At 37.6% G+C, this 24,043-nt stretch overlaps 1 protein-coding gene and 1 pseudogene across 2 annotated transcripts in view; one reads left to right on the top strand and one right to left on the bottom strand.

Annotated features, from left to right (window-relative positions):
* Nucleotides 1-367: 367 nt before the first annotated feature.
* The window catches only part of MIB1 (MIB E3 ubiquitin protein ligase 1), a 128,039-nt gene continuing 104,363 nt past the window's right edge, over nt 368-24,043 (bottom strand). For both annotated transcript variants that reach the window (XM_015121656.3, XM_001092086.5), the window contains 8 exons: nt 23,061-23,147; nt 22,036-22,197; nt 19,167-19,348; nt 16,876-17,068; nt 12,422-12,500; nt 8,434-8,547; nt 7,045-7,145; nt 368-1,232 (listed from right to left, as the gene is read on the bottom strand). In XM_015121656.3, coding sequence (XP_014977142.1) covers nt 1,092-1,232; nt 7,045-7,145; nt 8,434-8,547; nt 12,422-12,500; nt 16,876-17,068; nt 19,167-19,348; nt 22,036-22,197; nt 23,061-23,147 — 1,059 coding nt within the window. In that variant the 3' untranslated portion in view covers nt 368-1,091. The remainder of the gene's footprint in view (nt 1,233-7,044; nt 7,146-8,433; nt 8,548-12,421; nt 12,501-16,875; nt 17,069-19,166; nt 19,349-22,035; nt 22,198-23,060; nt 23,148-24,043) is intronic.
* Nucleotides 10,640-11,023, top strand: LOC114673861 (large ribosomal subunit protein eL34 pseudogene; annotated as a pseudogene).

Genomic DNA, 24,043 nt, shown 5'->3' on the forward strand with positions numbered 1-24,043 from the left:
ATAAGGCCTATAATGAAGACAGAATCAGTAACACTGTCAGAATTAACTGATACAAAGAAGAAAAGACTGCTGCCTTTGGAAAAGGCATTATTTTTTGCAGATCACTGGGGTACTATTCAGTACATCAGCAAAGCTAAATAGAACCTCAGAGGTCCAAATAGGGCAATGTCATTTCACTGCTCAGATCAAGCTCAAGCCCAGATGAGTAATCACAGAAAACCTGAAGTACGCTTTTCATGGATTTTTTAAAAAACACTGGCTGAACAAAATAGTGTATGAATTAATATAGGAAAGGCAACTGCTAGTGGCCAGTTAATAGATACTCCTGTTTTTTTTTTTCTTTTCAGTTGCCCACTATTATTGCTTATTTTTCCTTTTCTCGTCTATCAGTCATCTTGAAACTGGTAATCTGATTCAAGTTAATGTTCCTTTTGAATCTAGAAAATAAGATAAATGCAAAGTCATTATTCCCTCATTCTATGCTTCCATTTACTCTAAGAATTCAGAAAGAAACATGTGGATAACTTCCTGTTATCTTAAAAAGAGAATCATCCCTTCGGTATTCCCTTAACTATCTGGAACTTGTACTGTCATTTTATAATTTACCATGTGACATAATGGTTTGACCTGCCCCTTTTATTTGATGCATGACTTTTCAGAGAACCTGTATCAACTCACTGTGTAAAACCATGATGAAATGAAGGATAACTGATCACAAAGAATTATGTCTTTTGAGATCTAACAGATTTATAAATTATAAGAGAAAAATGCAATTTTTAAAAAAAGGATATCCTTAAAGGACTTTCCTCTTAGAAGCCAAAGGTAAATTACCTATGAGTTACATGAATTTGATTTTTCAAATTTAAAACAAAAACAAAAAACACAATTTCCAACACCGTTTTGTAGGGTTTTTTGTTCTGGTACCTTTACAGCCTAATTATACTCTAATTAAACTTATAATCCAGTTTAATTACCACCTAATTAAACTATGATATTAGAAATTAACTCATCAGAACTTCCAACTAGATCAAAAGCCTACTAAGATCTCATGACTAGATACATTAGCTAACAAAATACACCATGTGTCTTAGTTAATACAAAAGAATCCTTCGTTCAATAGCCTTGCGACAGATAGGACATTCACTCATGCGGTCTCCACAGAGCTGACAGGTTCCGTGACCACAGAGGAAAATCATATTCTTCAGACGATCCAGACACACGGGGCACATTGTCTGTAATGTGAGATAACCAAGTAATAAATTAGACACTTTATATTCGGAAAGTGACAGACTATTATATATCATACTTTTCTTTAGTCGTTTTAGTCAAATAGTATTTTGGTAGTTTTTAAAAATATTTTAACATTTTTAAATAGTTAAAATGTCATCCCTACAAAAATAGAAACACTGGTTGTACTATCAGGATAGTATAAAAGGTACTACATAAGACTAAAAACTATTAATACATAAAACATGGCCAAGCATGGTGGCTCATGCCTGTAATCCCAGCTACTCAAGAGGCTGAGGCATGAGAATCGCTTGAACCCAGGCAGCAGAGATTGCAGTGAGTCAAGATCGCGCCACTGTGATAGAGGCAGGAGGCAAAGAAATTCTAGGCAGACGGGGCGGGTCCCCAGTGAAACCCAACCTCTGAACTGAAAAGCCTGAAACCCACAGGCCAAAGTGAGAACTTCTATTCCTGTTTGCCCACTGTCTCCCAATTGGTTCTTTCTTTCTTTCTTTCTTTCTTTTTTTGAGACGGAGTCTCACTCTGTTGCCAGGCTGGAGTGCAGTGGCACAATCTCAGCTCACTGAAACCCCTGCCTCCCGGGTTCAAGTGATTCTACTGCCTCAGCCTCCCAAGTAGCTGGGACTACAGGTGCACACCACCACACTCAGTTAATTTTTTTGTACTTTTAGTACAGATGGGGTTTCACCATGTTGGTCAGGATGGTCTTGATCTGACCTCGCGATCTGCCTGTCTCAGCCTCCCAAAGTGGTGGGATTACAGACATAAGCCACCACGCCCGGCCCAATTAGTTCTTTCTAAATAATGTCTTTTTACCAATCAATTGTTGCCTTTTCCAAAACTACCCACAGCCCACCCTGCCCACTCCTCCCATGTTGTGTCTTTAAAGACTCCAGACTCAGGTGGTAGAGGGGAGAGAGGCAACTTGACTTCAAAGGGATGACTGGACTTTGGAGGAGAGATGGCTTAACTTCAGGGAAGAGACAGCCGGACTTCAGGGGAAGATTACCTGCCTGTCCCACCTCCACTCCAGTTCCCCTCTCTGCTGAAAGCCATTTGCATCACTTAATAAAACTCTCTGCCTTCACCATCCTTCAAGTGTCCAGGTAACCTCATTCTTCTTGAACACTGGACAAGAGCTCGGGACACACCAAGTGTGGGTACCCAAAATAAGGCTGTTAACACTGGCCCTTTGCCCTCACTGGCAGAGGGCAGCTACCCCACATGATGAGGCAAGGGGCCAACTGAGCTGATAACACACCGCTGTCCATGGAAGGCAGAACTAAGAGAGCACTCTAACACACACCCTAAGGGACTTTGGAATCGCAGGCACCCCTACCTGGGTGCCACCGCATGGATCCTGCAATTGCTCATTCATGTGCTCCCTCCCGCAAGCACCTGAGCACAGTGGCTAAGTAAACAGGGCACCTCTGTCACAAGTCTGACAAAGGGGTTGAGAAAAATCCTGCATCAACTGCTCTCCAGCCTGGGCGACAGAGCAAGACTCTGTCTCAAAACAAACAAACAAACAAAAAACTAAATAAACCAAAACATAATAGGAAATGGATGAAAACAGCTCCATTCAGTCTAACTGAAATTCCCTGAATCTAGGTACTCAGCTGCTCTTGTATAAAAAGAAGGCTGTGTCACACAATACATAGTGCAGGGTGGGAAGCAGTGCTGAGAAGTAGCTGAGAACACTTGTCAGGCACTATGCTTAGATAGGATACAATCTCAGTCCTGGTATCACTCCCACTTGGAAAATGAGGAAACTAGGCTCAGCAGGATTGAAAAATCTTCCTCAAAGCAAGCCCTAGTGTGAACCAACTCAGGGCCCCAGAGTTCTTGCTCTTAGACACTGTGCTGCACTGTATTACTATCAATGTAGATTCCCCTGAATTAAAACAAATTAACCTTACATATTAATAAATGTAAATTTCATGAACTTGCAAGAATGTAGAAGTATGTCAGCTATATATGAAATTCACAAAACACATTTTACATTTATAAAATCATATTTGCCTTAATGTATCATAATACTTTCTGATTTATAGCTTTCCCAAATAACATGGAAATAACTAAAAAGAAATGTCTTCATTAAAAAACTAGGCCTAAAGCCTATATGACATGTTGTTACCAACTGTTACCAACTTTGAGAATACCAGAGATCACTGTAAAAGGAATTGTAGCCTAAATTGTTAGACCCACTCCTCCAAAGCAAACTGTCTTAAAGTTTTGAGAAGCAAAGCTGTAGAAAATCCCATCTTTTTGGATTTTAAAAAGCCGGCCAGGCACGGCAGCTCACGCCTGTAATCCCAATACTTTGGGAGGCCGAGGTAAGAGGATCGCTTGAGCCCAGGAATTCAAGACCAACCTGGGCAACATAGACATCATCTCTACAAAAAATAATAAATTAGCCAGGCATGGCAGCACATGCCTGTAGTCCCAGCAACTTGGGAGGCTGAGGTAGGAGAATTGCTTGAGCCCAGGAGTTTCAGTATACAGCGAGCCATGATTGTGCCATTGCACTCAAGCCTGGGTGACAGAGTAAGATCCTGTCTCAAAAAAAAAAAAAAATAGATTGATAATGTCATTAATAATTTTATGTCTATTAAATTTTCAAGAGGTATTTGTAATATTGGATAACTCTTATTTCCAAAAGTAGACACATCTGTGCAGCCTGTGTTACGTTTACTTTGAGATTAGTATATCCTTAATACCAAGTTAAATTAAATTTTATCTGTTAAAGAAACACTGTGGTAACAGACTGGAGATTTAAATGAAGAGAGTTATTTGAATGTTTTCTGGTTGTTTTTTTGTTTGTTTTTAACAACCTTGAAGGGAGTCCCTATAAGAAATCCCATCATTCCTCAATAAAACTGCTTAAATACTTCAGTGATAAAATATGGTGATGAGGATTATTTAAGGGAGAATAAACTTGGGTAGAATGCTAACCTTTGGATGTAATAGAGCTGAATTATTCTTTTAGGATCCATATAGGGTTCAATAAATGTCACTATTCATGTTAACAATTTTAACTCACAATTAGAATATAAAATGCTTTTTATAGAAGACATGTTCAAAAATCAGCTTATTCTGTAGATGTCTTATGGGAAAGGAATCAAGATGCTAGGAGCTTCAAATGTTTAAAAATGTTTTTATTTTATATTTGATGTATTAGATACATTAAATGTTTTATTTTATATTAGAACTAGCCAAATATGTTCCAAATTACATTAAGAACCTTTAAATTCATATTGATCTTTACTTATTCATTCTCTAACAAGTATCACTAGATGCTGGATTTCAAAAGAAAAACTGGTCCAATCAGAGTTTTCATCTCTTCAGATGGGGGTTAAAATGCCTAATACATTCAGACATTCAATTATTTCCCCCCCCAACCCCCACAAAGAGATGGTTTCTCACTCTGCCATCTGGACTGGAGTGCAGTGGCACAGTCATAGCTCATTTCAGCCTCAAACTCCTGGGCCCCAGTCATCCTCCTGCCTCAGTTTCCTGAGGAGCTGGGACTCCAGGCATGTGTCATCACAGCCCGCTGATTTATTTTAAAAATTTTGTTGAGACAGGGTCTTGTTATGTTGCTCAGGCTGATCTCAAACTCCTGGGCTCGAGCAATTCTCCCACCTCAGCATGCTGAGCAGCTGGGATTACAGGCACACATCACTGCAACTGACCAATTCTTAATTACTTATCACAAGGGTCATTAGTTATCCTGGGCTGCTAACTACTGACCATGTTATTTTCTTATAAATTCAGATAGAAAACACAGGAGTGATGATTCTAACAATTGAATGGCAATACTGACGTGATTGGCTAAATAAAGAACTGCTCAAGCCTGTAAATCAGATTTAGTAACTTGGTCAAATGGTAAGGTATGGCCAAAAAGAAAAAAGACTTGCTGTCTTACTTAACATAACAAACCTACAAGTTTTTGCTAATTTTTTTATCTTATTGTTGCTTTTATTAAATATTAGGTAGATATAAAAGAGTACATTTGTTGATACATATAAGATGTAAAGAACAGCCAGGCACGGTGACTCACGCCTGTAATCTCAGCACTTTGGGAGGGGAAGGTGGGTAGATCACTTGAGGCCAGGAGTTCAAGACCAGCCTGGACAACATGGCAAAACCCTATCTCTAATAAAAACACAAAAATTCGCTGAGGGTGGCGGTGTGCACCTGTAGTCCCAGCTACTTGGGAAGCTGAGGCATGAGAATCACTTGAATCTGAGAGGCAGAGGTTTCAGTGAGCCAAGATTGCACCACTGCACTCCAACCTGGGTGACAGAGTGAGACTCTAAGAAAAAAAAGAAAAAAAGATACAAAGAATAACATAACAAACACCCAGTTTAAACTATGGAATGTTACTCTTATTTTTGAAGCCCCTCTATAAATCCTCCCCAGTCCTTTCCATGTATCCCTCACTGATGACTACTATGGTGAATTTTGCATTATCTTTCCCCTGCTTTTCTTTATGGTATATGTGTGTACAGACACATTTTTCCTTTCTTTCTTTTTTTTTTTTTTTTTTTTTGAGACAGTCTCACTCTGTCACCCAGGCTGGAATACAGTGGCACGATCTTGGCTCACTGCAACCTCCACCTCCCAGGTTCAAGCGACTCTCCTGACTCAGCCACCAGAGTAGGCTGCAACTAGAGGCACGCACCACCGCGCCCAGCTAAATTTTGTATTTTTAGTAGAGACTGGGTTTTGCCATGTTGGCCAGGCTGGTCTTGAACTCCTGAACTCAGGTGATCTGCCTGCCTCAGCCTCCCAAAGTACTGGGATTACAGGCGTGCGCCATCATGTCGGCCCCTTTCTATTAAAGTATCACACGTATATAGAAATGTTCATGACTTATAAGTGTACAGTTTAATACAAGTTCACAAACTGATCAAGCTCATGTATCTGGTACTCAGATCAAGAAACAGAGCATTCAGACCTAGAGACTTCCCTTCTTCCCTTGTGCCCCTTCCAGCCGTCTCTTGCCAAGAAAACCACTATCCTTGATTTTTTTTTTTTTTTTTTGAGACGGGATCTCATTCTGTCACCCAGGCTGGAGTGCAATGGTGCGATCACAGCTCACCACAGCCTCGATTGTCCAGGTTCAAGTGATCCTTCCACCTCAGCCTCCAAGTAGTTGGGAGGTCACCACACCCAGCTAATTTTTTTTATTATTATTTGTAGAGTTGAGGTCTCACTGTGTTGCCTAGGCTGCTCTTGAACTCCTGGGCTCAAGAAATCCTCCTACTTTGGCCTCCCAAAGTGCTGAGATTGCAGGCATGAACCACTGTGCCTGGACTACCTTCGACTTTTAATACCATCTGTATGGGTTTTTTCCAAGTTTATATTCCTAAACAATAATCTGTTCCATTTTATTAGATAATGACAAACTGTCTTCCAAAGTGTTTCTACTAATACATATTCCCACCAGCAGTGTATGAGTTATGGCTGCTACATATTCTGCCTAACACTTGATACTGACAGTCTTTAACATTTTCCTCAATCTAACAGTTATGAAAAAGAACTTCCTTGTGGTTTTAGTTTTCATTTCCTGATCACTAATGTGATTGGACAATTTTTTCATGTTCATTGGCCATTTGTGTGTTACCTGCTTTGGAAAGTGCCGATTAAACCCTCTAATCATTGCAAATATTCAAATAATACAAGTGATACACTAATATAAACCATACTTATTACAGAAACACTAGTAGTTTTACGGGAAAATATTCGGTGCCATTCATAGCGTCACTGTTTACATGAAATCATTATTACCTGCTCTTTAATGTCTTGTAACTGTTGCTGCAACTTTTGCACATCTGCATTGACATTGGTATTATCCTTGTCCTTTTGTAACACTGGAATATTCCCACTTGCTGTAATGTAGATTTTAAAAGATTTTCGGTTATTATTGCTTTGACAGAATGACATTGTATTTATAAAATTATTAGTTTTGTTTATTAAAAACATAAAACTATTATTACAATCCTCTTTCAAAATTTTTCTCACTCTTGGACAACAGATACAGTAGTGACATTCTGTTACACTCTTCCATTTATGAACTCCAAAAAGAAATAGTTCGCACATTAATTTATAATTATATTTAATTCAGCCAGAGCACAATCCATACACAGACTTCTGGGTTTTCCAAGGCTCTACATGCCTCCTTTGGCAAGCTCACCAATACATTCTATGCTTGTTTCCTCTGTTCCTGTACCATATGAACCAAGAAAGTAACCAGCAGAGTTTTGGCCAGCTTTGGCAGCAATAATTAAAATCTCTTAGATGATTTTTATGAGGACATACAAAAATCTAGTCTCCTTTCTTTATGACTAAACTTCCTTGTTATTACTGATTTGAGATGAGGAACTCAAGAAAGGCCATCATTCATAGTACGCAAACATGAAGGGAAATCTTTGATTTCACTTTTCCTATTCTCTAGATCCTTGGTCTTTTATTCTAGTTAATCTGTCCCTGAGATTTTTATTCTGTTCTATTTGTGATAAAGACAAAAATCTCACGCAGAAGTTGCTACACACTAATGCTCTTCCTCATCTGCTCATAAAACATGTTCAGAGAATATAAAATCAAAGAAACATTCAGCTAATATCTAGTGCAAAGAGAAAAAATACTTTGAAATAGCTGTACTACTGAAAATGTTGAGGGGAAATCATTTATTTTTCATTTTTCCACCCTTTCACTGTTAACATTTTTGTTTGCCTCTAATTACTCTGCCCCAAATAATTACCATTCCATAAAAAACCTAAACGAAGTAAACAAACCTGTTGAATAATGGAAGCAGGTTAATACTTTCAGTAAACTGAAAAATAAATTGTAATATGGTGCCCCGCCCCTGGACAAAACACACTAAACTTCATCTTAAAATAGAGCACAAATTTTCTTTATGCAAGAACACAACAATATTCTTAATAGCATACATGTTTCTCAAAAGATTGATGTTACAGTTCTATAATCACAGAAAAATAGAATTTCAGGTTTCTTGTAATATAACAAGAGCACCAGAAAACAATACCTGCTCCACTGTGGATCCAAGTCAGACATCTTAGGTTTTATAAGGCAGTAGTATATTACGAAAGAGAAGAGGTATTCATGCAAGTCCCCAAAAAAAGCAAAATATGAAAATGCTTAAGACAATTGACTTACAGATATCATCAGTGGCATCTTCTGAACTTTTCCCTCCACAGCACATAATGAAAGGCACTCTTCGTTCAACTACTGCTCGACACTGCACACACTTTTTCATCAGGTTAGCACAGTCTGGAAAATGGTAACACAGACACTTCTTACAAAAGAGAACATTAATGAGAGTGTTGCCTTTCTCTGCTAATCTTTATGACTTAAACTTCACACTGAAATATATGTTATACAAGTTACATCAATATGCAATTCTACCTCCTTAAAATGTTATCAACCTATGAATGAGTATTCTCCATCGGTAGCCTCCAGAATAGAGAGCCCTCCATTATGAAAACAATGACATTTTCTGGCCGGGCGCGGTGGCTCAAGCCTGTAATCCCAGCACTTTGGGAGGCCGAGACGGGCGGATCACGAGGTCAGGAGATCGAGACCATCCTGGTTAACACGGTGAAACCCCGTCTCTACTAAAAAATACAAAAAACTAGCCGGCCGAGGTGGCGGACGCCTGTAGTCCCAGCTACTTGGGAGGCGGAGGCAGGAGAATGGCGTGAACCCAGGAGGCGGAGCTTGCAGTGAGCTGAGATCCGGCCACTGCACTCCAGCCTGGGTGACAGTGCGAGACTCCGTCTCAAAAAAAAAAAAAAAAAAAAAAAATGACATTTTCTAATACAGCTGAATAAACTGTGAAATTTGTTTTTTAAAGAAATAAGTGAAACAATAAATATTTCAAGATCTTAAGACTTGAGAATAAAGGAGAGAGATAATAGTGACAAATGTCAACTAATACTAGAATTATAAGCTTGTTTACATGATAATTTTCTTTATATTTGTTTATTTTTATTTTACTTTAAGCTCTGGGATACATATGCAGAACGTGCAGGTTTGTTATACAGGTACACGTGTGCCATGGTGGTTTGCTGCACCTATCAATCCATCACCTAGGTTTTAGGTCCTGAAGGCATTAGCTATTTGTCCTAATGCTCTCTCCCACCCTGCCCACCACCCCGCCAACATAATAATTTTCTAAAAATATTTTCTATTATAAATGGCTTTTCTCTAAAAGTGCTAAAATATACTGAACAATTCTTTCCTTCTCTTACCAAATTGATGCAATGTAACAAGGAAATTGCTTACTGATTGCTTTTTTAATATAGCAGTTCAGGAAAAAAATTTAATTTTCATAAAAGATTATCTTTCTAATATTTGATTTGCAAAGGCTATAAACAATATTTCAGAAGAATGCATTCCCATTCCAATAAGAAATATCTAGACACAACTGTATGTTGTGAATTGTTAATACTACCTTACATCTAAACTTGTTAATTAATTATAAAATAACACACAGCAATTCAACATATTCTTTCTCGTTAACATTATGAAAATGTATTCCATATCTTAGCCTACATATCAAGTGTCTTGTCATTTCAAAAATGGGAAAAATAATGGAAACCATGGCAGAATATCCAGGTTACGGCAAACCACTAGATTTGAACAAAGCACAAAACCACTGATGTGGACAGAGTAGGGCCTACATTCCTAACAGTTTACTACGCACACTGATGGATGGAGAACAGTTAGTTACCAAGGCTGACCTCATGCCAAAACCTAAACATAAATGGGTCTGATGCTTGGTTATACATGATGCACTAGGTAGGAGCTAACGCTAAGTGGAAATCTGGTTTGGGATTTGTCTTCAATTTGAAGGCAGATTTTTTTCTTAAACATAAGGACTAATTGACTAAATATATAATATATAAACACAATTATCTAAAATTAACTGTTTAGTTATTGTATTGTTTCTATCTTTGCTTCTATCTTCTCTGTTTGTATTGTTTCTATCTATATTGTTTCTAATCTTTCTTCAGCACCTCCAAAAGGGATGTAATCTCTCCTTCCTTTGGCATGCCAAGGCACTTTCACCGCCTAACCTGACTGTGATGGCAGTACTGCACTAACTACGTTACCGTATCCTCCTTGGGAAAGGAATATATTCCACCTCAGTTTCATCTCCCTTAGCAAATAAATGTTTAAGAGCATGTCTATAAAATAGAGAAAACCATCTACTTCTTGGGATTGTTCTGAAAATAAATGAGGAAATACTCAAAAAGAGATTAAAAATGCCTGGTACAGAGTTAAGAGCTCAATAAAAGTTGGTTGTTGCTCTTGTCATTAAATACATTTTAAAGCAAAGACTGTTTTTCCTCTTCCAGGGATGCTATCTAGAGGCACTCAGCATGATCTAGTTTTGACACACCATCATAGGCTTTCCTACAACACAGCATTTAACAAAACTAGGCTGTCCCAAACCCTGGTATTGTTAACTTTATATCAAGAAGGTAGGGAAAGCACCAATGTCTGCATGTGGCGTGTGCTCAGGCAGACTTCAAGGGATTCATGCTGTGAGACCTAAAGTTCTTGTAAGGTTGTCTAAAATTTTAAAAACTGTCAGCACGGCCGATAGCGTTTCCATGACTGCTAAATGTACCCATGACAGGATCAAGAATGCTTTCCTTTCAAAGAGCAGAATGTCATTGTGAAAATGTTGAAGGCACAAGCCCAGAGTCAGAAGGCTAAATTTAAAGCTGAAGCTTTTTAAATAAAAAAAAATTTTTAATTTAATTTTAAAAAAATTTAAAAAGGAACAAAGGCCATGGCAAAAATTCTGGAAGCTCCTGGGGGGAAATATTATATTAAGGCTCTAGAATCTGTGTTATCAACTAATAATTATAATCATCTTCCAAGTCTCATGTAGGTATCACTATTGTGAATGATAGATATCAGCAAACTATACCTGAGGGCCAAATCTGACCTGTCATCTGCTTTTATAAAACCAGTTTCATTGAACACAGTCAGACCCATTTATTTACATATTTTCCATGGTTGTTTTTGTACCACAGTGCAGAGTAGAGCAGTGGGAAAGAGTTGAGTGGTTACTACAGAAACCATGTGGCCTACAAAGCCAAAAATATTTACTATTTCACCCTTTACAAAAAATGTCTGCCAACCTCTGGCCTATGAAAACTTAAGTAACCTGAGTCCTTTTTACTTAAGACAGAGAATTCTTTATGTGCCCTTTTGATAGTATTGGGTAATAGCCATTATACCACTCTTTTGTAAACAAAAACAGTCACTTTAGGCAAAATGTCACAAAAGAAAACCTTCACCCTTTCTTCAGTTGACCAGCTGCCTATTGCAATTTTTTATTTTATTTTATTTTTATTTTTTGAGACAGTCTCAGTCTGTTGCCCAGGCTGAGGACACGAGAATCGCTTGAATTGGGAAGGCAGAGGTTGCAGTGAGCTGAGATTGTGCCACTGTACTCCAGCCTGGGTGACAGAGCGAGACTCTGCCAAAAATAAAAAATAAAATAAAATAAAATCCTTTACTGACAAAATGAAGAAAAGCAAAGGGAAGAGAATATTTAACAGTGTATGAACTTGAAAAGAAACAAGGGCAAAGGCCTTCAAGACAATATATTTAAAAGAAACTTTAAAACATCTTTTAAATTTTAATACTATCCTCACAAAGAAAAGATTTCTAAAAGCTCTCTTGGCATAAAAGTTTACAGAAGGCCAGAAATTACAGCCCCAGAAACGGTTGCTGTTGATTCTTCTGCAGTGAGGAAAGTACACAGGAGAGGCAATATTAAGGTGAAGACAAATGAAGACATGCTAATTTTATATGTGAACAAAGGCTAGACTAAATGTTTTAATATTTATTTTTCAAAATAAATGTCTATTATGTGTAGAAAGAGACCCTTTTGTGCTAATACAACTGAAATAAAACACAGCATATTCAGTCTTCCCTAATGCTCAGACGCATGGAGGGAAACAGCTGACATTCTAGTATGGAGAAAGAAATAGAAGGTACTCGGGGCCCATCAACTTTTTTATGAGTTATCCAAAAGCAAAAGCAAAAAAACCCTCAAAACCATAATTTTGTTTCACTTTCTATTTTTATAATAATATTGAGGAACTCTGTATAAGCTACTTACTCTCACAAGCACACATGTGGCCGCAGGGTTGAAAAAGAACAGCTGCTTTCTTGTCAGAGCATACCACACATTCTTCAATCTATAGAAAAAGAGGTTACAGCACAGAGTGACCATCTATAGATAAATCTAGTAACGTTAACAAGTTCGATTATATCCAAATGTATTTCCTCCATAAGAAAACACTCTAGGCACAGAGAAATTTAACACACACTTTCCCCTCATCCTCTACTTTCCTGGTTATTCATTTTCACATCTTTATATATCCTAGCTTAACAGGCACTTATTTCTATTCTACCTTCATCTCCCTATCTGTCCTAAAATATAGAATAAAAAAAAACTCCACTTCCTCTGAGAAAGCCTCTGGAGGCTTCAATATTTTTTCCCCCAAAAACTACTTTTGAGGGGGAACTAAAAAAGACAATGAACAAATAAAGTAGTAAAATAAGAAATGACTAGGCCGGGTGCAGGGGTTCACACCTGTAATCCCAGCACTTTGGGAGGCCAAGGCAGGTGGATCACAAGGTCAAGAGATTGAAACCATCCTGGCTAACACAGTGAAACCCCATCTCTACTAAAAATACAAAAAATTAGCCAGGCGTGGCAGCGTGCACCTGTAGTCCCAGCTACTCTGGAGGCTGAGGCAGGAGAATGGTGTGAACCCAGGAGGCGGAGCTTGCAGTGAGCCGAGATCATGCCACTGCACTCCAGCCTAGGCGACAGAGCGAGACTCCATCTCAAAAAAAAAAAAAAAGAAATGACTGAAAGAAATGACTAAAAGAAGACAGATTTCTAATATTAATAAAAATCTAGCTAGACTAGCCAAATTGCTAAAATCCAAGAGGGATTTTTCTGTTTACCCACATTTAAGATACTCTACCTTAAAGTGCCCTTTTCCAGAACTTGGTCAGTTCCCATGCTGCCTGAAGCCCACGGCTTTGGGCTGTTCTTTCTCCCTGATCTCTAGCAAGACTTCCACAGCCTATCCATAATCTCCCTCACTTTCACCTCCTCTTCATGTCCACTTAATCTGAGCTTGGACATTTAACTATTAATTACCTTGGCTCTGGCTTCCTGTATCCCCACCCCACAGCCCTTGGCTACTCATCTGTCTTTCACCTATTCTCCCTTCTAACACACAGTCACATTTAGCCATCTCTGGCGTCACTTAATATTACTGTTCAAAAATGGCAACTACTATTCACCTACAGCATCACCCAAACAACCAAATACATGTACGCATGCTCTCTCTCTTTCTCTCTATGGACTTTCCCAACTTACACCTCAGTATGCACACAGAATTTATGTAAGTATAGAAAAAGTGGAATGCAGTAAGACATGGTTGATCAAGACACTGACATTCCTGGATTCAAAATCTACCTCCAACACCAACAAATTACCTAACATTGTTGGGCTACAACATTATTTATCTAAACAATAAAGAATAATCCTTCACAGGGTGATAAAGAGTAAATCAGATAGATATAAAGTAGTTCAATGTGTAATATATAAAATCAGTGCCTAATACATAATAATTATCTTCTCCTTTCTATATAACGTGTTGGTTTTTAAAATGGTTTCCACTGCATTTGTCTTTCTGTCTGAATTGTTTCTAAAGAGTTTAAAATAATATAGCCAACTGCTCTAAAAACCATATCTGTGGCTGGGCGCGGTGGCTCAAGCCTGTAATCCCAGCACTTTGGGAGGCCGAGACGGGCGGATCACGAGGTCAGGAGATCGAGACCATCCTGGCTAACACGGTGAAACCCCGTCTCTACTAAAAAATACAAAAAACTAGCCGGGCGAGGTGGCGGGCGCCTGTAGTCCCAGCTACTCGGGAGGAGAATGGTCTAAACCCGGGAGGTGGAGCTTGCAGTGAGCTAAGATCCGGCCACTGCACCCCAGCCTGGGCGACAGAGCAAGACTCTGTCTCAAAAAAAAAAAAAAAAAAAAAACCATATCTGTACCTATTCCCCTATTGTAAGAAAAAAATTGTGGCCATACCTTTTCCTCCTGAATTATGTCCTCAGGTTAGACTTCCAGGAGTGGAGTCACTAAACCAAAGCATACTGTGTCATGTTTGTACATACAGCCGGGTTGGCCTCCTAGACTCCAGTTTAGAGACTGCCTGTTTGCCACTTTCCTTGCTAGCATTTTTTAAAACGTATATTTGCTATTTCAACAGAAATAGTTCATGTTAATTCAATTAATTTCTTTCTTTGTATTTCTCTAACAGAAAAGGATCCCATGCTTGTTTATACCACCCTCCAAATACTGTAATTTGTTTTTCTTCAATGAAGATGTTCATTATCCTTTAACCACTTGGGGTCACTATTTCTTCATAGTCAAAGGCTCTACAACCAACCTGGCAAATCTGTTGGGTGGGTGTATCAATAGTTTTTCTACTTTTCTACAGATTTAAAACTTTTATATTTAAAAATCAAATTGCAAGCCTATTAATTCTTGAAATAACTATATTCAAAAGGTCTGAAAAAGAATGAAAGCATATTCTTTCCTCTTTCCTCTCTCTTTCTCTGTTCCATCAACTGTCCCTTGCAGACATCATTCTTAATTTTGTCTATGCACCTGAAAAGAACAGGGGCTTAAGAATCAAGAGACCTGCATTCAAGAACCAGCTGTCAGTATATTTCTTTGAGCCACAGCTTTTGTAAGAATAACTTCATAGCTAAGACTCTGCTTCTGACAACTTGAGGCTCTAAACTCCTACTCAGTTTATAACTCTCTTAAAGCACCTATAATACCCAATATGACAGAGTAGCTTATATATAAGTCATAGTTTACCAATAGACTACAAATTTTTAGCAGGTGATTATTATATACATCTTTGTCTTGACTATAAAACAGGAGTTCAATAAAGGTTTGTTGAAACAGGGTTTAATCTAACAAAAAGTTTCAAACACAATGGCAGAATACACAGATCAATCTAAAAACAAAAGAATGGCTTAAATTTTTGTTCTTCTTTTATATTCTTTCCCAAACTATTACTTTGTAAGCAGGCACCTAAAGCAAATTATAAATGCCAAGTAGAATGATTCACATTAATTTATTAAGCAGGGTTAACACCTATTTAATACAAATGAAATGCCAACACAGTGTTTGGCACACAGTAAGTGCTATTAGTTCACCCTTCTCAGCTTTATGAATTGATCAAGCAGCTACATACATACAAGCACTCCAGTATCTCCTATCAAAACTAACTTCCTTGTGCTTTTTCCTGTGCCAAAAATTCTATGAAAGATACATTAATTTGGATCATAAAAACCACCCAGGCTTAGAAGGTTGAAAATAGAAGAAGCAGTATCAAGGCAACACCTTTTAAGTCACTGCCAGCTAATTCATTATGAGAATTACTAACAGCTCCTTTCTTATTAATGATGGTTAATGAATAGCTTAAGAAAAAATAAATAGCAAGACAGAAATAAAGATTATAAAAAGAAGGGAATGGAAAAAGAAATATAAACTCCATGAGTTTTTACTTCAAAACCAACATACTCTTTGGTTTAAACTATTCACCTCGAGAGAAACATTTGTAAGAAACTCAAATTTCACTTTATATGCAACACACACACACATTTGAGTACTGAAAAACTAAAAAATAAATTATTTCAGTAAAGCAAAATTAGTAATATGGTACAGTTATAATAAAGCACTAAGTTACATGGGAAACAATAAAACTCAGAAAAGAACTATACTTCCCAAAAAGCAAAAGGAGTCAAGAGAGAGAAAAAGTTCAGAGCAGATATAGATTTTGGCCATCACTAATTACAGGGAGACAAGACTTTATTTGCCTTCAGATGGGACATAATGTAAAGTGTGTGGCATCAACTGTGAAGCTTTCTTGCCAAAAATGTTAAGCAGACCCTGATCAAACTATTACATCTAACTTCCAGCTTACAGGAAACACAGAAGACAGCAAGTTAAACAACAACTTGATAAAACAATCAAATCTAGAATGTGTGACAATCTACCAAATAAATGAATTAAGTATTTTACAAACATGAATACAAAACAGTTTGTGTACTTCAAAAAAAGTGCAACATACAAGTAACTACAATCCAAAGTAGAATAAATCTATCTTTAGGTTACAGGGAGCTTTGAAAGCAAAATGGCAGATAATTTTAACTTTACCATACTTTAGATATAATGAAGGGAACACATAAACAGCTAAAAAAATTTGGCAGTAAAAATGGTGTATCGATAAACTCAGATAATAATTAACTTAGCAAATCAGTACATTAATAAGCAAGATTGTAAACCAGCAATAAATTAAGAAATTCTGATCTCCTGATAAATACAGAAATTATATATTCCTGTATTTAAATCATTGTTTGGAAGAGCAAAATTACACAGATGCATGACGTCATTTAATCTTATTATTAATTCTAGTCTCAAAGAACTGCATAAAATGACAAAATACTATATTAAATATATCTTACCTTTGTCCTGGATTGAACCTGTTCTTTACAGATGAGGCATTTCTTGACTCGTGGAGAACATAAAGAACAGGTAGCAATATGTCCACATGGGCCAAAAAGAGTATCTCTCTTCATATCTGAGCACACCATACACTCTTCTAAGGTTTCAGAATCATTACTAATCATAGAAGGACTCCGAGAACCCACCTGACCACTAACAAAAGAAAGTATTTCAAATCAAGCCTATCTTATTACAAATTCACTAATTAAAATGTTTAAAAATACACCTGGAGCATCACTAGTATACATAAAAAGTCATATAAAAGAATTAAGCTTTAACATCTGTATGTGAAACACTAAATTTTTGTGTTTATATACATCTCTGCATCTTTAGGTACTTCTAACACAATTCAAACTTCAAACTGAACACTCACCCAGTGGAAAAGGATGAATCTTCTAACAATGAAATAAAAAACAGCAATAAAAAAAAACTTAGCATAAACAAAATTTTGCTCAGAACCTGTTGTATCTATATAGAACCAGCAAAGGAAGGCATAGGAATAAAACAAAAATCCCCACCAGCCCCCATGTTATTTATCCTAACCAAAGATGGAACAAAGTGTCATCAGAGTCCACAACAGATAGGGCACTTTGGAAAATATAACACTTCAGCTGCTGTTTTGACATTTTAAGTGTATCCTTAAGGCATATAAAATTATATTACAGAAAGATAGAATGCATCTGTAAACACAGACACAAGGCACAGAAATACATATGACCACCTACAGCTACAGAAAAGGGATGTCCTGTTTCTACCACAATCTTCAGAAACTCATGAACACATACACACACGTACACAAAGAGGGTCCATCTTAGACCCCATTGTTTAAAAGTTATTACTGCAGTAATTATAGTGCCTTGTATCTTTATATTTATAGACACATTCTCTTTTCTATTTTGTTTTGTTTTGAGATGGAATTTTGCTCTTGTTGCCCAGGTTGGAGTGCAGTGGTGTGATCTTGTGTCACTGCAACTCCGCCTCCCAGTTCAAGCAATTCTCCTGTCTCAGCATCCCAAGTAGCTGGGATTACAGGCGTGCGCCCAGCTAATTTTTGTATTTTTAGTAGAGACAGGGTTTCACCATGTTAACCAGGCTGGTCTCGAACTCCTGACCTCAATCCACCTGCCTCAGCCTCCCAAAGTGCTGAGATTACAAGTGTGAGCCTCCGCACCTGGCCGATGCATGCTCTTTTTGTAATAGAATTTAATGTTCCTTAAGAATACACTTAAAGAAATGTATATACCTCACTATATTAATTTCCTCTATAACACAGTTCTATGCACAGATTCCAAAGAGATAATATTTCATCACTACACATAAATTAAAAGAGAGGCAAGGAACACTAAGGTTAAGGAACAGCTACTGAAATTTCAGTGACAAGAACCAGGTATAAAGGGCAACAACAGTTGCACAGCACTGTTCAGATTAAAAAAAGCAATGAGATGTGTACCTTTTTGTACAGCCATAAAATCTCATAAGGAAATCAGTTATGTCATAAATAATAACTAAAATCACTGACATATCTTTCAGAAAAAGAGACAAATGTGAAATGATCATCTTTAGAGAAAACTCCACCAGGAAGTGTTGCATTCATGTATTAATTCTGTCAATTCTCCATTGATAGTTACTGAGTGCACCTGTCAGGCACTGAGCAGGGTGCTAAGATTTATTACAGAGTTTGTGTGAGATATATACCCTGTTCACAGAGTGTAAGTTGCCTCTCTTAGGAAGATTCTATTTAAATTTTAAATACAGAGCCAGGCACAGTGGCACATGCATAAAGTCCCAGCTACTAAGGATGAAGCAAAAGGATCGCTTGAGCCCAGGAGTTTAAGTCCAACCTGGGCAACACAGCGAGACCTATTTTTAAGAAATAATAATAATAAAATAAAAAATAAATACAATTTAAAATACATATAACATTAATAAAAGCAATTTTGCTAGAGGACTTTTTCTTATAAATCCCTCTAACACATGGGAGTACCAGAAGATCAGACTAGTTTAGTTTCTTGGAACTTATTAAGTATAGAGCATTGCACTTAATAATGTGTGGAATGTGGCATAAAATAAGAGACAAGCTGCCTGCAGAAAAATCTTCAATGAAGAAAAATTTCAGGGACGAAAGGGTCAACAAAAAGACACAGGAAAAGCAAAGATAAAGACATCTTCAAGTAGCCACGTCCTCCATTATGAAACCACATGATATTTTCTGTACAGAATATTAAGTTTTATGATAATAAATTATACAAACCTGACTTTTTCCTTATGACACTTTGCCAGTGCTTTGCAGAGATTCGGATCAGGACAGAGATCAAGTGGCGACTGGCCCTTCTTATTTCGAATGCTCAGGTCAGCGCCATTGGCTGCCAAGAAACAGGCAATAGATGCTGCACTCTTCTTCTCTGCCCCCTGGGTACCAAGTCCCATTATTAACTGCAATAAAATAAAAAGAGTCATGATTTTCCCTCTAAGAATCTGCCATCAATTCTTGCCATCACATATATGTGTGTGTGTGTGTGTGTTGGAAATTTGTGACTTCCAGTCCTAATGTTCCCTCCCCACCGCTCTACCCCGGTTTTCTCAAGCATACACACAAGTATGCTTTCTCCAGTTGTAGAGGTGGACCTACATTCTCCAGCTGCAAGGGTGGACCAAAAATGGCCCAATCCAGTCAGATATCTCTACCTTACCTATGTGGCTAGTACAGGGATGGACAAATAACCCAAATCAAGTCAATTAAGCCCAACGGAACTCAAAAGTGGGACTTCCGATTGAGATACTAATTAATTTGGCTCTGAAGCAGTTAGCAACCAACTTGAAACAATGACAGGAGAGAAAACTGAGAAAAGAATCAATGACTAGGAACTGAGCCAAGATATAGAGAATGAGACAAATTAGGGTCTGATCATATTATCTGAGATTCTTCTCATCATCTTATGTGAAAATAGTAGCAATAATTGTTAACATTTATTGAGTGTCTAAAATGGATCAAGTATTATTTTACACACTTTCCATGATCTTTACAACAACCTTATCAAGGTAAGTGCTCTCCTCTTCCCATTTTAAAATGAGAAAAAAAGAGGCACACAGAGCTAAGAGAATTTACCCATGGTCATAAATAAGGCAGAGGTCTCAAACACTTTGGTCTCAGAACCTTTTTACCCTCTTAAAAATGATTTAAAAATTCTTATGGAAATGTGAAGGACTTAGAATAGTCAAATTAACTTCGAAAAAACAAGAAAACTGGAGGACTTACACTACCTGACTTCAACACGTATTATGTAGACAGTAATCAAGACTGGGGGAAATAGCTAAAAACATAGACCAATAGAACAGAATACATGATCCAGAAAGAGATCCTCACATAAACAATTAACTGATTTTGGATAAAAGTACACTGGCAATTCAGTAGAAAAAGAAAGTCTTTTCGGCCAGGTGTGGTGGCTCATGCCTGTAATCCCTGGACTTGGGGAGACTGTAGCCGGTAGATCACGAGGTCAGGAGTTCGAGACCAGTCTGGTCAACACAGTGAAACCCCATCTCTACTAAAAATACAAAAAATCAGTGGGGTGTGGTGGTGTGCACCTGTAATGCCAGCTACTTGGGAGGCTGGAGCAGGAGAATCGCGTGAACCTAGGAGGCAGAGGTTGCAGTGTCCCAAGATCACACCGTTGCACTCTAGCCCGGGCAACAGTGCGAGACTCTGTCTCAAAAAAAAAAAAAAAAAAAAAAAAAAAAAGAAAAGAAACAGTCTTTTCAACTAATGGTACTGGAACAACTGGATATCCACAAGTAAATGAACCTGGATCCATACGTCACACAATATATAAAAATTAACTCAAAAAGAATCATAGACCTAAACATAACAGCTAAAACTTTATAAACTTCTAGTACAAAACATAAAACCTTAGTGATCTTGGGTTTGGCAAAGATGTCTCAGACAGAACACAAAAAAAAACATAAATGATGAAAGAAAAACTTGATAAATTAGGCTTCTTCAAAATTAAAAAACTTGACTCTTCCAAATCACTATTAGAAGAATGAAAAGGGCTGGGCGTGGTGGCTCACGCCTGTAATCCCAGCACTTCAGGAGGCAGAGGCGGGCGGATCACGAGGTCAGGAGATCGAGACCATCCTGGCTAACAAGGCAAAACCCCGTCTCTACTAAAAAGAATACAAAAAATTAGCCGGGCATGGTGGCGGGCGCCTGTTAGTCCCAGCTACTCAGGAGGCAGAGGCATGAGAATCACCTGAACCCAGAAGGCAGAGGTTGCAGTGAACCGAGATCATGCCACTGCACTCCAGCCTGAGCGACACAGTGAGACTCCGTCTCAAAAAATAAAAAATAAAAAAAGAATGAAAAGACAAATCTCCTACCAACTGGGAGAAAATATGTGCATTCACATATAAAGAATTTGTATTCCGATTACATAAAGAACTCTCAAAACTCAGTAATAAGAAAACAACAAACACAACAAAATAATGAACAAAAGATTTGAGCAGACACTTTGTAAAATACATGTGGTGATAGGCAAATGAAAAGATGCTCAATACCAATAGTCATTAGGGAAATGCAAATTAAACCACAGTAAGATACCACCACATATCTACTTATGAATGGTTGATGTCAAAAAGAACTGAACAGCCAGACGTGGTGGCTCAGGCCTGTAATCCCAGCACTTTGGGAGGCCAAGACAGGTGGATCACCTGAGGTCAGGAGTTCAAGACCAGCCTGACCAACATGGTGAAACCCCGTCTCTACTAAAGATACAAAAATTAGCTGGACATGGTGGCAGGCGCCTGTAATCCCAGCTACTTGAGAGGCTGAGGCAAGAGAATCGCTTAAACCCGGGAGGTTGCAGTGAACAGAGATGAAGCCATTGCACTCCAGCCTGGGCAACACAGTGAGAGTCCATAACAACAACAACAACAGAACTGAACAACTTTTGGTAAAAATGTGGAGCAATAAGTTAGTACTGACTAAGTTCATAAACTAAGTTTCTAAGTACGTAGGTCTGATAAAATATTTTATCCAATACAGATTAGATTACCAGTAAATATAAGATCTTGCATAAAAAGGTTCTTCCACTGGTACTGAATGAAAGATGATCTTTACTCACTGTGTTTTTGGATGGCTCCCAGGCAGCATCCACCTTCCCCACATCTTGCATATCTTGGAGCTGACGTAGCTGAGACAAAGTGTGATGCCTTAGAGCTTCATGCAAAGGAGTATCCCCATCCTTATCCTGAATATCCAGCTTGGCACCTGCACGGACCAAAAGCTAAAAGAGAAAGATGTCTCATATTGGTAACGTGTCCACATACATAAGAAACTTCAACATATCTAAAGTAATGGTGAGAGCACCCTGGACCTGCTGAAGAAGTTACCACTAAAGCTAATCATTTTTATGCTTTTGCCTTCTATTCTTCTCCAACCCTGTGGCTCCTTACAAAGACTGATGTGTTCTGGTTATTTAAATATATTGAATTAGAGAAAATAAAAATATATGAGAATCAATATGTTACTTAATTCATCTACTCTAAGATGATGATAATGGGGGGATATTTAGGACTTTATTTCTCTTTTTAACTTTAGATATATGACTTGAGATATGTCAAGCACTTCCACCAGGACCAAATCATAATGTTCAAAATTCTTTTATTATGTAAACAAACAAGCAACTGTTATTATTGATTCCATTTCTTTTGGTAAATTTTCTCCAAATGTATGGTCATGAGGAAAGCCATGGAGGATAGCAAGAGGAATTTCAAATAACAATAAATGTGAACAGTGTTTGCTAAACTACAACCCCTTAAATAAAAATGCATAGTTGACATTTCAATAGATTACTTTAGCAGTAAATATAAGTTTATTCTAACTTTGCTTATGGTGCTTTACCAATTTCCCTAATCCTTTCTAGGATACTTACTGAAGAGCTTTAGAAAAGTACCATCTATATATAGAAACCAATCTCAAGCATATAGTCTTATGTGTCTTGGCAAATCACATTGTATTCAGATTTACTTACATCTAACTATGCCATTTTGAGACATGTAACACTGTATCATTTCAATTTTCAGGAAGTTCTAAGAATCTGTATGGTTAAAATGTAATTGTAAGCTAAAATGTATGTCAATACTTTACCCTAACAATTTGGGTATGCTGTCGTTCAACAGCAAGGTGTAGGGCAGTTTGTTGGTTCACATTCTGGATATCCAGGTTTGCGTTACCCTGAACAAGAAGAACAAATTTTAAATGGTTAAAGTAAAGTAAACATGAAAACAGTAAAGAACATGAAAACTAACTACTCATAAGGAATAAATAACACCGAACACTGCTGGCTACTTTCTCCTTCCGCTGCTGTAAGGTTATTCTCATATGGTAACAGTTGCTGTTAAAGTAGAAAAATGGATGGGGCAACTAACTTTCCAAAGTAAAACAGTAAGTTTTAAAAATCATCTTTATTATGCTAATTCCATCTAAGAACAGTTAAAAAGGACAAAGCACAGTACAGTTCAAAGACAGATCTCTTTCAATCTCCACTATAAAGCAATGGAAATAATTAACTCCTTAGAACTGTAAATATTCCCTGAAAAGTTACATTAATGAGTCTGCACACTGGATTTAGATTTACTTTAATGACCTAATAATTTCACTTCCCCTTGCTGCATATTTGAGCTCTTCCTCAATCTGTGAAAAGAAATTTTGCTTTAGGTGAGAAGGCAATGCTTAATTCGTACATAAAAGTATGCATTAAAGTAAGCAGAAAGTCCTACCCCAGATCCTAGGGCAGCCAAAGAATCATATGAGAAAAGCTGAACCCTGATGAAGAAAAAGACTGAGGCACAAAATAAGTGCACCTCGGAGTCTGGGGACCTAGGTCAAAGCTCCATCATCTATTCCCTCAGCTCCAAAATGGTGACAGTTAAAACCTATTTCACAGGGTTAATGTGAAGATTAAGAAAAATAACATATAAAAATGGCTAGCAAATGTCTAGCATAATTTTAAATTTTTAAAAAATGAGATCAACAAAAGAGCTGAAGATTCAAAAGATAAACTTTGATCATTTCGTTTAGGTCTTAGAACCACGCATGCCCTCTGGTTACAACTCTGATACTGGGGAGGG

This window comes from Macaca mulatta, chromosome 18 (assembly GCF_049350105.2).
Source record: "Macaca mulatta isolate MMU2019108-1 chromosome 18, T2T-MMU8v2.0, whole genome shotgun sequence".
In the NCBI taxonomy this organism is placed as follows: Eukaryota; Metazoa; Chordata; class Mammalia; order Primates; family Cercopithecidae; genus Macaca; species Macaca mulatta.